At 38.1% G+C, this 15,719-nt stretch overlaps 2 protein-coding genes and 1 pseudogene across 6 annotated transcripts; 1 reads left to right on the top strand and 2 right to left on the bottom strand.

Annotated features, from left to right (window-relative positions):
• Positions 1-757: 757 nt before the first annotated feature.
• On the bottom strand, positions 758-3,692 carry LOC143559063 (uncharacterized). Of its 3 annotated transcripts, none has more exons than XM_077047764.1 (6): positions 3,590-3,692; positions 3,227-3,329; positions 1,898-2,094; positions 1,741-1,829; positions 1,355-1,505; positions 758-1,073 (listed from the first exon to the last, which is right to left on the bottom strand). In XM_077047764.1, exons 3-5 carry the CDS (start codon positions 2,058-2,060, stop codon positions 1,374-1,376), a joined length of 384 nt encoding a protein of 127 aa, XP_076903879.1. In that variant the 5' UTR covers positions 2,061-2,094; positions 3,227-3,329; positions 3,590-3,692; the 3' UTR covers positions 758-1,073; positions 1,355-1,373. The 3 variants fall into 3 exon arrangements, with proteins under 3 accessions (XP_076903879.1, XP_076903878.1, XP_076903880.1); XM_077047763.1 differs by having other exon boundaries at positions 3,539-3,672; XM_077047765.1 differs by lacking the exons at positions 3,227-3,329; positions 3,590-3,692 and having other exon boundaries at positions 1,898-2,669.
• Positions 3,693-5,065: 1,373 nt separating this feature from the next.
• On the top strand, positions 5,066-9,041 carry LOC143559071 (conserved oligomeric Golgi complex subunit 5 pseudogene; annotated as a pseudogene). The gene is made up of 3 exons (XR_013139866.1): positions 5,066-6,064; positions 6,485-6,958; positions 7,979-9,041. The product of XR_013139866.1 is annotated as a conserved oligomeric Golgi complex subunit 5 pseudogene (transcript).
• A 2,230-nt stretch (positions 9,042-11,271) lies between these two features.
• On the bottom strand, positions 11,272-15,159 carry LOC143559069 (putative alpha,alpha-trehalose-phosphate synthase [UDP-forming] 7). 2 transcript variants are annotated; one of them, XM_077047770.1, is made up of 3 exons: positions 15,011-15,159; positions 12,794-14,834; positions 11,272-12,079 (listed from the first exon to the last, which is right to left on the bottom strand). In XM_077047770.1, exons 2-3 carry the CDS (start codon positions 14,770-14,772, stop codon positions 11,500-11,502), a joined length of 2,559 nt encoding a protein of 852 aa, XP_076903885.1. In that variant the 5' UTR covers positions 14,773-14,834; positions 15,011-15,159; the 3' UTR covers positions 11,272-11,499. The 2 variants fall into 2 exon arrangements, with proteins under 2 accessions (XP_076903885.1, XP_076903884.1); XM_077047769.1 differs by having other exon boundaries at positions 12,794-14,806; positions 15,011-15,140.
• Positions 15,160-15,719: the final 560 nt, after the last annotated feature.

Below are 15,719 nucleotides of genomic sequence, written 5' to 3'. Positions count from 1 at the left end.
TTCACTTGTTGAACTTCAATAATAAATTTACCGTCTGATCCTGTTTTATATAATTAATTTTCTGTATAAACCATAAACCAAACCCTTTGCTATGGTTTGAACATTCGGAAACCGGCTGACCAAAAGTGATGATTGGTTCAAACGTTTTCAAGGTTTCAAACGAACCTTGAATATCCACAATTGTTACATGATTATTATAAATTTTGTTTCTTGCCGCATCACGCAGGAACCCGTCTAGTAACGACTGATGTGACAAAAGAATGGGGTGCATTCGCTAAACACCTCTAAAAAGGGTGTTCCTGTATAGCATCATGGATTAGTTATATGCATTTTGCTCCACTAAACCTTCAAATTATTTATATAAATAGGTTATACGGGTCACATCTATGTCCCAAAAATTTAATTATATTTGACAAATAATTCGAACCTACACTCAACTATTCCAGTATTGCATTTCTTCGTAATATATGTAGTCAAAATGTCTCACCCTTAGGCGTTATGCGTCATGTGGCATCCCCGTCATCAATTGAGAGTTTTGCAAAAAGGGTTGTAATGGGCAAAACGCCATAACTCTCCTACAATAATTACATTTACCCCTCTCTCTCCTCTCCCCACACACAAAGTCATGTAGAAAACACGTTATGCAGAAAACGCTTCCCCATAACGCCACCCCCATAACACCTAAGGGGGCGGTGTTTCCCGGCGTTATGGAGGAAAACGCTTGGGATACCGCCTCCACTACGGGTGGTCTAATAGAAGGCAAACTTTACAGGCCAGTTTTTGTTAGTCTAAACATCCCAGCTTTTATGAACCACAAATATAAGGAATCACAACTTTTAACTTGCAACTTCAACTCTATAATAAATATAAAACCCATCATATATAATTAACAAACTGTCAATACACAAATTCCCCACCACTCATATGAAACAAGTACCAAACCTTAAGATCGAAAGCCATAACCACATGTCGATCTCTCTCTCGACATAGACGATGCACTGCCTCCCCAACTTATTCTCTAAATCAAGACAACCTTGCATTGCACAATCCCAATTGCATACCATGTATGGAATCTACGGAGTAAAAAAAAGTAAACGATATTATAGTTAATTTGTCTATAAATAAGTTGATTTGGGTTATATTTCATACCTAACGGATCAAAGGGGTTAATATTCAACTAAAAAAACGGGTTGAATGAAGGTTGAAAGTCGTAAAAATGCATAAAACTACATGAGGCAGCCGACCCTAAGCTATTCAACACATAAATGTTTGGGCATGACGTTGACCGTCATTCCAAATGGGAAATTTGTTGACATTCATAATTCAAGAAGTTTGCAAGCATAAGTATACAAACCTTGGGTCGCTTTACCGCATCAAGGATTATGTAATACCCTATCGAGAGCATTGTACACGGCTTCTAGTGATACCCCTTCAACTATTAAAACCTTGTCCCTTGATTTTGAGCCAGCTCCTAATGAAACCTGCCTCTTTTTCACCCCTATAACCTATATCCAATAACAAAATTAAATAATGAATATAAAGAAACACTTAAGAAAAAGAAAAAACAAAGAAAACATAAATATTGCGCATCATATATCCAAAAGCAGCTTTCAAGATGTGGCAAAGAAATTACAAACTTATACGGTTCCAAGAAAAACGTCTTTTGATAATACTATGGAATCATTAATGTATAAAGTTAATTATTTACAACATAAAAAGACCATCCAATCTTAGGCTTACCGAGCTCATGTAATCAAGAAGTACAGCATTAGCTTCTCCATCTTTAGCTGGTGCATCTATTTGTACTCCTACAGCCTCGTCATCCAAATCTAATTTTACAACAGTTAGTTAGAAATATAGCAAGGAAATATAGTTTGCTAGAAATAAAATAAAAGACCTGTGATGATGGCAACTTTAGAACCAGGCTTTGCGTGTATGGTGACAGCAACGGACGATGGAGGAATGAAACGCATGCATGCGGGAAATTTGGTACTAGAAGGTGCTGTTGGTGGTGCCTCTGCTGACTTGGCTTTAGCTTTGCCTTTTTTTGCAGGGGCCATTTTGATGATGTATGTTAGTTAACAAATTCTTCACCTGTTGTCAATTTGTGAAATTGTTTATTTCTCATCATAAAGTCTTAAATATAGATAATAGCTGAATAAAGGAGTCCACTTTATTATTTCTTGTTTTCCTATATTGTTGTTTAGGAATTATAATATTTAGAAAGTTACTGGCATTTGTTAGGCACACAGTACACACTTTGAATGATAGCAAAAGCACACTAAACATGGATGCAAATGTAGAAAGAAAACCATCAACGTTAATAATGACTGTTATAGTTATTATTGGTTTATAATTAGGGTTTATCAGTATATGGCCTGTAGGCCCAAGATAGGTTTCTCTAGGGTTTGTTTCATGCATATATTGAGACTTCTCCTCCGTTGTAACTGATTCAGTTACACAAGTAGCCACTTTTACAACGACAAACAATGAGCTACAAGATAATAAATTATTGAAACAGGGCTAGGTGAAAGTTTTTTTTTGTTTTATTCTTTTATTTATATTAGTATGTTTACTGGTTAGTAGGTTAGATTATTTAAACTGTGTTGCAAGTTTAGTTTAATTATTTGAATGCCTAGAAAGTAGAGATTCGAGTTTGAGTATGTTAAATAGGAGACCTATGAAGTGTCGGTTGAGTTTTTCTTATTCGTCTATTGTTTTTCTATTCTGCAAATGGATAAAAGCAGGAGCAGGGCCAACAACAATGTCATCTTTGAGATAGATATTAATAACATCAACGGATTTCAACTTTGAAAATTGGTATTAGTAGTACCAACAACATACTTTGTCATTGAGATTGATATCAGTAAGATGATGATATCAATAACATATGTGACACAACAATCAAACTGCTGATAACGTATGCCATAACAATATCAAATTGTCAGCACATGTGGGAAAACACTCAAGTTGCAAATTTTGAACCTTAGCAGAAGAGGTTGTAGATGGTGGCACATATACTAAACATTATAACCTGTGTGGTGTATGCTTTTAAAAGCTGCACATAACAGAATGCTAGACAACCGCAGAAATTCTGTGTCCGGTTACCACATTAAAAGAGAGAACTGAAGTCTAATTTATCTACACTGTAACTATCCCGGATGCATAAACCGTGAGCAAAAGTTTTCATGCAATCTGTATTAGTCATATTTTGCTAGTAACAAACCTGGCAAGTATCTGAAAACAGACAAATAAAACACCAGTTGGAAGCCGAGTGTGTTGGTTGATCAATCCAAGCAGTTAGCATACAACTGTAAGCTGCTTCATTCCTGAAATGCAATATTATAATTATTATTATTATTATTATTATTATTATTATGTATTAGTCCAACATTATTATAATTATAAATCAACTACTGGCGTCAAAATACATCTGGAGTATAAAATCAACAATAAAACCCTAAAATAAAGTCAACAATTTGAAAAAGAAATTTACTAATGATTTGATTGAATAGAAAACATGAAAGCGAGAATAAACCATATGACTGTTTGTGAGGTAAAATGAAATCGGTATCGAGATACTACTCACCCTCAACTGATCGATCCTGTTTCAGTCGAATGAAAAGAATTGGATTTTCACCTTTTTACCACAGGTATTTTCCTTCTTTTTCTAACTAGTAGGTGGTGGGAAGGTTTATTCACTCATGTTAGGTTCGTATTTTCTTTTTCTTTTTTTCTAACTAGCCGGGGGAGTTGGATTGTTGTGTACGATTGATAAGCCTTTTAATGTCACCCAACAACTAGTTCTAGTTATCGTTAAAAATGATAGTCGTTTAGTTTGGAGACACCTTCCAAACTATTGTATCATGATTCATGAAAGACTATGCTTTCGTTTTAAAGTAGATATACAATGTGTTTTTAGAGACTCGATTTAAATACAAATCGTAACTCGTAAGCGTACTTGCTACCAAAGTTTAGTCATCCTATGTGTAGTATTTGTTTTATATTTCATTATTTTGCAATTACAAATTATAATAATATAAGATAAATATCAGAGTCACGCGCTGCAAAGGTATTTTTAATTATTTTAATGTCCTTTTTGTCTTTAATTATGCAATTTTTTTTGTTTTAGTTCGGATACCGTAACGAACATTACAAATACCAAATTTCATCGTGTCAACTTGATGCATAACGCTCGGATTTACTAACCAGAGTGTCGAAATGTTTGGATTTGCCAACTGGGGTACCATAATGAGTGTAACCGACATCAAAGTACCATTTAATATGGGTGTGCAAAAAACCGAAAAATCAAACCAACAAAAACCAACGGTTTGATTTTATGTTTTTGTAACCAAACTAAGGGTTTGGTTTTGGTTTTGCATGTATAAAAACCGAAGAAACCAAACCAAATTTCTAGATTTTTATTTTTATGTTTTTTTGTTTTAAACAATTTAATAAATATATAACTCAATACTTTTGCTCAAATGCATATAATAGTCTAGTAGTTAACAATTAACATAATTATTAACGTATATTCTGCCAACTTTTTTTTCGATCTAAAATTTTTCAATCTCAAATGACAAAGACCAAAACTGAAAACCCGTAACTAAACCGTTTCAATAATCTAAATACCGAAGTTTTAATTTTCAGGTTATTTTTAGTTCAAACTGCCTTGTTTTATAAAAATAACTATACCATCAATACAAAAATTTATAATCAACTTGAAATATACCATTTTGGCCTGCCACATTAAGGCGATATACTTACACCATTTACGGTATGTTTTATCATCACCAAATACATATATACCATCCAGATTCCAGGTGGCATCCCGCATACGTGTTCACAAATCAAAGGTTTAGGAGACAAATCAAATTACCAACCAAAGATCCAGTTACGTGGCCTAACTCTGAAGCTGTTCACAAAACACAAAATCGCCCCCATTTATTCTCTTCGTTGCAATTCCTAACCAAGATTACAGTTTACACAAAATGAATTGAAAACCTCTCCGGCAACAACAATAATAATAATAATAATAATAATAATAATATCAGCCCCACCAACAATGTTATCATCTCCGGCGGTCCAACGCCTCCTAGACTCCTTCTCCTCCGACCCCATCTTCTCCAAATTCCTCTCCCCGGACTTCAACTCCACCCACTTCTCCGCCGACGCCCTCTCCTCCGGCACCGCCGCCTCCCGCGCTGAGAAGATCCAGGACGGCATCCGCCTCCTCCATAAGCAGCTCCGCTCCGAGGTCCTCTCCCGCCACGACGACCTCCTCTCCCAGCTCTCCTCCGTCAGAGACGCCGACGCCTCCCTCTCCGCCATCCGCTCCGCCGTCTCCACCCTCCAGTCCTCCGTCCACAGGATCAGATCCGAGATCGCAGACCCCAACCGCCAGATCCGATCCAAAACCATTCAGCTCTCTAACCTTCACCTCACCCTTCATTTAATCCAGTCCACGGTCCGCCTGCTCCGCCTCTCCAACAAGCTTCGCCACGTCATGGCCGAGCCCGAGCCTCAGAAGCTCGATCTATCCAAAGCCGCTCAGCTACACAGCGAGATTCTGCGCCTGTGCACCGAAAATGATCTGTCCGGAGTCGTGTCGGTTGACGAGGAGTTGAAGCTCGTGTTTGAAGCGGGCCAGAGGCTGCGAACCGAAGGAATGAAGGCCTTGGAGCGCGGGCTCCAAGGCTTTAATCAGGCGGAGGTCGGTACGGGGTTACAGGTGTTTTATAATTTAGGGGAGCTGCGGGCGACGGTTGATGGGTTGATTAATAAGTATAAGAATATAGGGGTCAAGAGTGTGAGCGTGGCGTTGGATATGAAGGCGATATCGGCGTCCGGTGGCGGGGGGTTTGGGGGTCCCGGGGGGATACAGAGGAGCGGGACGCCGCAGATTGGGAGTGGAGGGAAGGCGAAGGAGGCGTTGTGGCAGAGGATGGGGAGTTGTATGGATCAGCTGCATTCGGTTGTGGTGGCGGTTTGGCATTTGCAGCGGGTGCTGTCGAAGAAACGGGATCCGTTTACGCATGTGTTGCTGCTTGATGAGGTCATGCAGGTGAGTTGTTTCTTTCATTCTTGCTGGCACTGTTTTTTTGATGAGTAGATTTTAGTTAGGTTTGATATTAATTGCTTTCGATGAAAGTTTGTTATTAGCAATTGCTTTTGATGAAGCCAGTTTTGTCAATCGAGTCTTTATTGTGGATCATGTTTTACCCTTAATCTGAAATGCAATATGTCCTATGTGAATCTGATGAAAAACAATGTTTTTTGGAGTACATAGTTTTAAACCTAACAAAAGTAATAAAATATGCTTCATTTCTAGCACATGTGAAGAAATGCTATTATTTCAAGGAATTGGCTTTTGTAAGCTTCTTTTCATTTTTCTATGACCAACTATCCACGACTCTTTTAAGTTCTTGTTCAAATCATTTACACAAGGGTATAACTGTATACAATTGTTATTATTTCTATCTAGGATGGTGACCCTATCTTAACCGCTCGTGTTTGGGAAGCAATTGTCAAATCATTTGCAAACCAAATGAAATCTACTTTCACAGCATCAAGCTTTGTTAAAGAGATATTTACCATCGGCTATCCAAAACTCTTGTCTATGATTGAAACTCTTGTTGAAAGAATTTCACGCGACACGGACGTTAAAGGGGTTTTACCTGCTATAACAGTAGAAGGGAGAGATCAAATGGTTGGTGCCATTGAAGTGTTTCAGACAGCTTTCTTGACCCTATGCTTGAGTCGGTTATCTGATCTTGTTAATAGTGTGTTCCCAATGTCAAACCGTGGTAGTGTTCCCTCTAAAGAACATATCTCCAGAATTATATCGCGTATTCAAGAAGAGATTGAAGCAGTTCAGTTGGATGCACGGTTGACTCTTCTTGTCCTGCGTGAGATCAGCAAAGTCCTGCTTTTGCTTGCTCAACGAGCTGAGTACCAGGTACAAATATGTTCTTTAGTATAATAATTCAGAATATAAACACTTCGAATTGTCATTTTTAGTTACTCGTTTATAAACTTTTTTTTTGTTGTAAAATGTAGAATAAGTTAATGTTTTCTAGCCATTGTTTGTATGATTTAAATAACATTCTCACACACACTAAAAAGTAAGTCTGTAAACGAACCAAATGTTCATTAAACTGTTCGGCAGGAAGTTTGGTTATGTTAAATGAACAAACACGAATAACATTTTTCATTCGTTCAGTTAAACGAAAGAACATGAATGCATGTATTGTTCGTTCATATATGTTCTTGAACGTTCATTTATTTAAATTTGTTTGTGTTCGTTAGTTTACATTTGTTTACGTTCGTTCATTTATGTTTCTTGATTTTTAGGCCCATAATGATTAATCTAGTTTCAGTAACTTGTTAGGCCCAGCACACTGTTGTACAGAACTACTTTTAATTACCATAGTTACGTTCTTTCATCTATGTTCAGTTATGTTACTTCGTTCACGCTCGTTTATACAAGTAATGAACGAACATAAACGAACGCAAACACATTGAACGGACATGAACTAGAAAACGCTGTTAGTTTAATTGTTCGTGTTCGATTATTTGTTTGTTCTAAGTTAAACAAGCAAACGTGCTTCGTTTGTGTTTGTTCGGTTCATTTACAAATGTCTTCTAAGCGGAGTCTGTATTTGACATTTTAGTGTTAAATGTGTGTCTTTTAACATCATAATTGATAACTAACAAGACCTACTTTTTATTTGCTATTTTTTATATGAAAATCACATTTAATTACAAATGAAGTATTAGGGTAACAAAATATTTATTTAGAGAAAAAAAATGAAAACATGCTCATTAGTTGGGAGTTAAATGCCAAAAATATAAATATCAGTAGTGGCAAAGTAGGCAGGCTGGGTAACGGGTTGGGCCAACCTGCAGGCACTTTTTTGTTTCTTTTGCCAGAAGTTTGTAAGGATCAACTAATCATAATCAAACTTTTGATTTGCAGATCTCAACGGGCCCAGAAGCCCGTCAAATATCCGGCCAAGCTACGCCAGCCCAACTCAAAAACTTCACACTCTGCCAACACTTACAAGACATCCACGGTTCCATATCCACCATGACAAAAGGCCTCCCGCCAATCGCTTCCGACATATTATCCCCGTCACTCAACACCATATACGAAGTCGCCTGTGAATCCGTCACACCCTTATTCCAATCCATGCTCGAACGCCTCGAGTCATGCATCCTTCAAATCCACACCCAAAACTTTGCCTCAACCGACAACAACTCGTCACCTTACATGGAAGAATTACAAAAACACATTTCCCATTTCCGCACCGAGTTCTTATCAAAACTATTACCATCATCCGCCAAAGTCATCTCAATCGGGACTGAAACCATTTGCACCCGACTCGTCCGAACCATGGCTTCACGGGTCTTAATATTCTTCATCCGACACGCCTCTCTAGTCCGACCGTTATCCGAATCGGGCAAGCTCAGAATGGCTCGGGACATGGCCGAGCTGGAACTAGGCGTGGGCCAGAACTTGTTCCCAGTTGAGCAACTTGGTGCGCCGTATCGGGCGCTTCGGGCGTTTAGGCCTGTTATATTTCTTGAAACGGCACAGCTTGGTGGCTCACCGTTGCTTCAAGATTTGCCATTGAGTGTCGTACTTCATCATCTTTATTCTCGGGCGCCGGATGAGTTGCAGTCGCCGATGCAGAGGAATAAGTTCAGTCCGTTGCAGTATTCGCTGTGGCTGGATTCGCAAGGGGAGGATCAGATATGGAAGGGTATTAAAGTGACTCTTGATGACTATGCTGTGAATGTAAGGGCAAGGGGTGATAAGGAGTTTAGTCCTGTTTATTCTCTTATGTTGCATCTTGGGTCTTCTATAACGGAAAATACTGTTGTTTCTAGGAAATCTTAAGATATGTCATTGGATTTATAGCTTTTTTTTTTTTTTTGAAAAACTTGAGTGGACAAATTAAGGTGTTATTATTGTACGAGGTTTTAATGTGATTCTTTTTTTATAAAAAAAAGGGTTCTCTAATATTCACATAACTGCCTTGGATATGTGAAACCTGGTCCTGGTAGAAGAAAACAGCTCTAGCTTTTAAGAGCAACCTAGTCCTAATCAAGTCTATCAAAATATAATTAAACGGTTCTCTCAGTAGTATGGGTGAGAAGGGTGCGAGTTTACATGACATGAACCTAACAAGAAATTTGCTAGTTTGAGTTTACTCTAAACAGTTTCGAATAGGTTTTAGTTGAATCCGTAAACACATTCAACTAAAGGACCCGCCAACCAATAGTGAGGGCTTTTAGGTAATGGGACTCCAAAGGAACAATTTGATTTTTATAACCTAAGCCGCTATTGTTAATGGCGGCTTAGTAACATTTTTTTTATTAATTGTCATCGTCTTCTTCATCAGCTGATGTTTGAACTAGTTGAATCAAACCACAAAATACAAACCATTAACCCCCTCAAATTGATTGAATCAAACAAATTTGCAGGAAAAAAATGACTGATGTGATTGATCATGCTGAAAAAATCAAAGTTTGTACACCATGTGATAACAATGGAGTTCAAAGGCTGTAAATTTTGGCAACCTTGAATCAAACCATAATAATGCATGTTAAATTTTGGCAGCCTTTCATTGAAGAGCAGCAGAAGCATTTGATAACGTTGCAGCATTGAACTTCATTATTATGGTTTGTCAGCATGTGAGACTCTGGTGCATCAAAGGAGATACAAAAGTTAAAGGGGTATCCAAAGTTAACATTTGTTAGGTACAAAAGTTAAAGGGGTTAGTTTGGTCTGTTAAAAAACTAACTGGGTTAACTTGGTTTGTTAAAACTAACGTCTGTTAATGGGGTTAAGTGGGTTTACTTCTAATCCGCTATTGGCAATGGCGAATTAGGAGGCCAGCTAAACCGCTATTCTGAATGACGGGTTCCATTTTTTAATTTCTCCTAATCCGACATTGGGAATGGTGGATACACCATTTTCCTTTTTTTTACTACCCCATTATCCTAATTTTTTTTTCTAAAATACACCATTTCAAAAGAAAATTCCTAAAGGAACAGCACGAAATGAACTTGGCACACACCAACATGGTTCATTGGTTTGTTACTTATGAACCAACACTATCAAATTTTTATTATTTTAATTTTTAAGAGTTAACAAGTACGTGCAACTTTATCAAATTTTGATTATATAATAAAAATTCACAGGTACGTGTATTTTACTGTGTATGATTGTTTTTCATGAAAAATTTAAAAGTATAATGTTTTTTTTTAAATAAAATTAACCCTTTCTAAAAATAATGCTATATATGTTTACACCCAAGTGTGGAAATGTGAATATGTGCTAGGGAGTTGGTTAACTGATTCTGTGCAGAACTGCAGATGTTAGTTACATTTGGCATGTCGGAACTCGGTCCATGGTCACTTATGGACGGTTGTTATAATGAGAATGATGGCTAGAAACTCCATGCCTGAAAAGCTTGCTGAAGACATTGATGCAGCCATAAAAAATCTTTCTGACACCGCGTATCGAGTCATATCAGAAACAACCGCGAGGCAATGGACAAGATTATGGAGGTTTTTATTGATAAAGAGCCAACGAGTGGCGATGCGTTTCGGACGGGTTGTTTCGTGGCTCCAAGCCCTGTAAGTGTATGATACAATTGTTGGTATTTTGTGGTAAATTATAAATATCTTATCTTGAAGTGGTTTATTCATATAAATGCCAAATGTTGCTTCTTGTTCATGAGGCTAGATGTTTTGTGCTATCTTGATGCGGGTTTGAAAACAAGTTAAAATATAGACTTTATTGAAAAGTTAAGTCCTTTTTTCTAGAGTATAGTTAGACACCGAGACTCTGCCTGGCTTGTTGACGGTTAACTAACTTGTGTTTTAACCGAATTCGTTGAGTCGTGTTATTTTGGACATAAGAGTTTCTTTGAATGTTCCCAAATATGAAAGTGCTTGGATTCTACACAACTTAAAATTCATGCCATGATTGCAGGTTAGAGGTACTGAAACAAACACTTCGGTATCAATACTTGTACCTGGACTATTAAGAAAATCGGGATCCGTACATGTTGGTTACGGTACTGATATTTACCGAACTTTTGTCTATGGTACCGAACCGAGAATTTTTGGTATTGGTACCAAGTTTTACAAAAATCGGGATTGAAAAATTCAGGATCAGTACCGGTCGGTCGTTACCCCTATTGTAAATTGTTGGTTCCAAATTGTTATGTCTTGAATATATACAATTGGATCTTAGGAAACAAAACACAAATCCTAGGTACCACAACCTACAAAACTAACCAACCAGCTTCCTCAAAACAAATGAATTTACAGATTATGTCCAAACAAAAGCAGACCAAACAAGATGAACCAACACCAACTCACCTCAAATCCACTGTTGATAACAACCTTAAATCCTGACCCATTTAAGAATAATGTGCGTCTACCAACATACGTTTAAAAAACACGTTTAGACACAAACACGACCTACTCACTTTCATCATCTTCAGATGTGACCGGTGAATCTGTAGCCTCAGCAAGATTCTCAAGCATCATAATAACCTCGTTCGTGTCATCCAAATAGTATTTGGCTTTACTCGGCTTCTGTCCCACCGTACACGCAAACACATTAGTATTCACCGAAAGCAAGTTTCTTGAAATCGCATTACCAATAATCTCAAACATATCTTCATCAGATCTATCGTCACCGATACAAAGAACAAAATCAGCCTGCTTCCCGCTTTCAGCCATTGATTTAAATATCTTTTCTGCTACAAGACCTTTGCTGGCTTCTTGAGGTTTGACTTCGACAATATATTGGCCACTTTTGACCGCAACGGGTTCGTTTGCCAATACACTCTCGAGATGGTCTAACATCTCCTTTGCCTGAGCAAACCCGAACACCGGGTCAGCGTCCCGATACTGCCACACCAATGCACTTTCCTTGGTTTCAATTGAAGACCCGTCGGTTGACTCGGTGTATAGTTTCATCACGGGCTCAGCCATTTGCATCCATCCAAAATCATGATTGCGACCGCATGTTTCCCATTCCAAGTCACCCGGCCACCTGTCACGAAACATATTACGCGTTTTGTTTGATTACTTGTCATGACATTATTTTTCAAGGAGTGATTGACTGAACAAAAATAAATCATGTATGGGTTAATTAAAACTTATTAATTTCAAAGTGTCCAAATTGATGCTTTAAATGGCCCGTTTTGGCCCAAACCAAATTGATGTTTTTTAAAAGTGACACATTTTGACACGAAAAACTGATGCTTTTTTAAAATGACCCGTTTTGACCCAAACCAAATTGATGCTTTCTTAAAATGACCCGTTTTGACCCTAACCAAATTGATGCTTTTTTTAAAACAACCCGTTTTGACCCAAGCCAAGTGACACGTTTTGACCCGAACCAAATTGATGCCTTTTTAAACGGCCCATTTTGACCCGAACCAAATTAATGCTTTTAATAAAGTGACGTGTTTTGACATGAAACAAACTGATGCCTTTTTAAAAATGACCCGAACCAAAATGATGTTTATTTTTAAATGGCCGATTCTGACACGAACCAAAGGGTAGCTTTTTATAAAAAAAATCCCGTTTTGATCCAAACCAAATTATATTTTTTTCTATAATGACCCGTTTTGACCCAAACCTGCCCAGCCAGCCCAGTTTTCCAGGCCTAGTTCTCATGTTGACCCGTCACCCCAACCAATCCGACCCGCCCATTTCCCTATCACGAATTAAATCCAACTTTATCAGTAACATGGAAACAAACCTCATGAAGTAACCATGTTCGGCTGCAATCCCGAGCTTCTTGCAAGGTATAAATGCCTTGTTTAAACTTTCTCGACCTCGTCCGCTGACAATAAACACTTTATTATTATTATCACCTGAAAGCGTATTGAGAATTGAAATAACTTCTCGACTTGGTGTCTTAATAATCGAATTCTGAGGCATCACGGTCCCGTCATAATCCAACAAAATCGCCCGGTTTTTCGCCTTTATATAAGCCGAAACAATATTATCAATTGAAAGCTTCCTAAAGTTGGGATCTAACGCCACGACCCGAAACCCGAATCCCAAACCGATTCCCCAACATCTTTTCCTAAAATGATTTGCACATGTTCGCTCCATATCTTGCAAGAAGCTTTTAGACCAATAACCGACATTATGCGTACTAACGTAACGATAATGCTTCTCGTGCCTTAATTGCTTCTCAGGCTCACTCATGGATATAGCCTCATTCATCCCTTCAGCTGTCGCTTCGAAGTTCCACGGGTTCACACGAATCGCACCGCTTAAAGACGGTGAACACCCGATAAACTCTGACACAACCAACATACTCTTTTTAGGCTCGTTTGAATCCGAACCTGAAACACCCTCACGACACACGATATACTCGTAAGGAGTTAAATTCAAACCATCACGAACCGCTGTCACGACAACGCATTCGGCTATACTGTAATAAGCAACACGCTCGTTGATTCCGAGAGAGGTGTCGATGTAAACGATCGGCTGATACCCAGGTTTACCGAACTGATTATTGATACGTTTACAGCTTTCTTGTATCTCGGCTTGTATTTCATCCAAGTAAATTCCACCTTTACCCCTGACGGGATTTGCAATTTGCACAAGAACCGCGCGACCCTGCCACGATGGATGCGTTTTCAACAGCTGTTCCATCGCTAAAAGTTTTAAATTTATAGCTTTAAACACATCCATGTCATCAACTCCAAGAAACACGGTTTTCCCATCAAATTCTCGTTTAAGTTCCTCGACTCGCCACTCTATATCAGCAAGTTTCATAACCGACTCGATTTGACCCATGTGGATTCCAACTGGCATTATCTTAATCCCAACCGTTCTTCCATAATAATCCAACCCGATATACCCTCGTTTCGATTGATACTCCAAACCAAACATCCGACTGCAACACGAAAGAAAATGACGCGCATAATCAAACGTGTGGAAACCGATAAGGTCAGAGTTCAGTAACGCTTTAAGGATTTCTTCGCGAACCGGAAGTGTTCGGTAGATCTCGGAAGATGGAAACGGGCTGTGAAGAAAAAAGCCCATTCTTAAACGGTTAAAGCGTCTTCTTAAAAAGGTAGGCAACACCATCAGATGGTAATCGTGTATCCAAACAAAGTCATCTTCAGGGTTAATCACTTCAATAACCTTTTGAGAGAATAACTTATTTGCCGCAACATAAGCCTCCCACATTGACCGGTCAAACCTCCCTCCATGCTCAACCGAAAATGGTAACATGTAATGAAACAGAGGCCAAATCTGTTTCTTACAAAACCCGTCATAATACTTTTCGATCAAATTAGGCGGGAGGAAAGTCGGGACACAACCGAATCTATCCAGCAACACTTGTGCCACATCATCCTGTTCAATCGGGTCAACGTCAACAGTCAACGACCCAACATATAACACCTCCATATCGTCCGGAAACCCGTCTTTGATCCGCAAGAGCAACGAGTCCTCATCATAACTAAAATTCCAACCTTTATTATCAACTCTCCGTTTACATTTCAACGGCAGCTGATTCGCCACAACAATCATTCGATCCATAGCAAGTGAAGACGGATTATCCGACGCCACACTGCTAGCTTGATCGTCATCAAGCTCGGTAATACTCCCGGGAACCGTCATCACGCGTGGCATCTTCCGCCTCTCCCGTTCCCGACCCATTACAGGGAAATTCCCTGAAGCTAACTCTAAAAGATTCGTATACGACCTCGATTGCATCTTGTACTCTCAAAGGTTGCAGATCACAATAACACTAAAACCCCCAAATTTGAAGACAACCCCTAAAACATAAATCTCAATTAGCAACACAATCAATCAATTGCAGATAGCAATTGAATCCTTTAACTGATTAAACAAAGTGGGTACTTGAAATAAAGCATCCAAACAAGCTAATTGAACAAGATCTCAGATCAAGATTACAATAAGCATAAACAACTAATAGTGAACGAATTCAAACCTGTAGTGATTCAAGATCTATCTGGGTACTTCTGATTCTTGATCTTGAGTCGGAAAGTAAGAATCTTGATGCCGGATTTGTGTTTTGTGAATTGGGGAATTAGGGTTTGGTCATATAAGTAATAAATAATGTGTGGTTTTATGGAAAATTGGAAATGAATGAATATGATGTTGAAATATGTAAAAGGGAAGTCATATTGTTATTATTATTAATATATTTATTACTTTTAATAAGGATAAATATACTCCGTACCAATTAAATCCATTTTTCAAAAAAAATTAATGTTCAACTAGGCAATGGAGAAGAAAGGATTATTTGAGAGACTTTAATTTCAAATTCGAGTTCAATCGGGGTTCTGTTCTAATGGTGATTTTTCCAAAAGCACGAGATGAGAGTTTGAGCTATAAAATGCTTTTTGTGATCACAAATGTATGAGGTTGTTTTTGTTATTGGGTTATCCTTTGTAACAAGCTTTATGAATTGATAGTTAAAAATATTTAGTTAATGATTTCGTCTCTTGGAAATTTGAATTTGTGGAAATAATATTGAGGTGGAATGTGAGATAGTGGGGAGGATTGAAGTTGTGTAACATAAAAAGTGGCTCTTTAAGTGCTATCAAATGTTATTATTATTATTCATATTTTAAAGTGGTAGTAAACTAGTACAACATTATCATCTTTAATGTGCTCCTTTATTGTTCTTTCATGTC

The sequence above is a fragment of the Bidens hawaiensis genome, unplaced genomic scaffold (genome assembly GCF_021521415.1).
Source record: "Bidens hawaiensis isolate Kalapana, Puna unplaced genomic scaffold, B.hawaiensis_p1.1 tig00019691_1, whole genome shotgun sequence".
Lineage (NCBI taxonomy): Eukaryota > Viridiplantae > Streptophyta > Magnoliopsida > Asterales > Asteraceae > Bidens > Bidens hawaiensis.
This window is presented reverse-complemented; position numbering and strand designations above follow the sequence as displayed.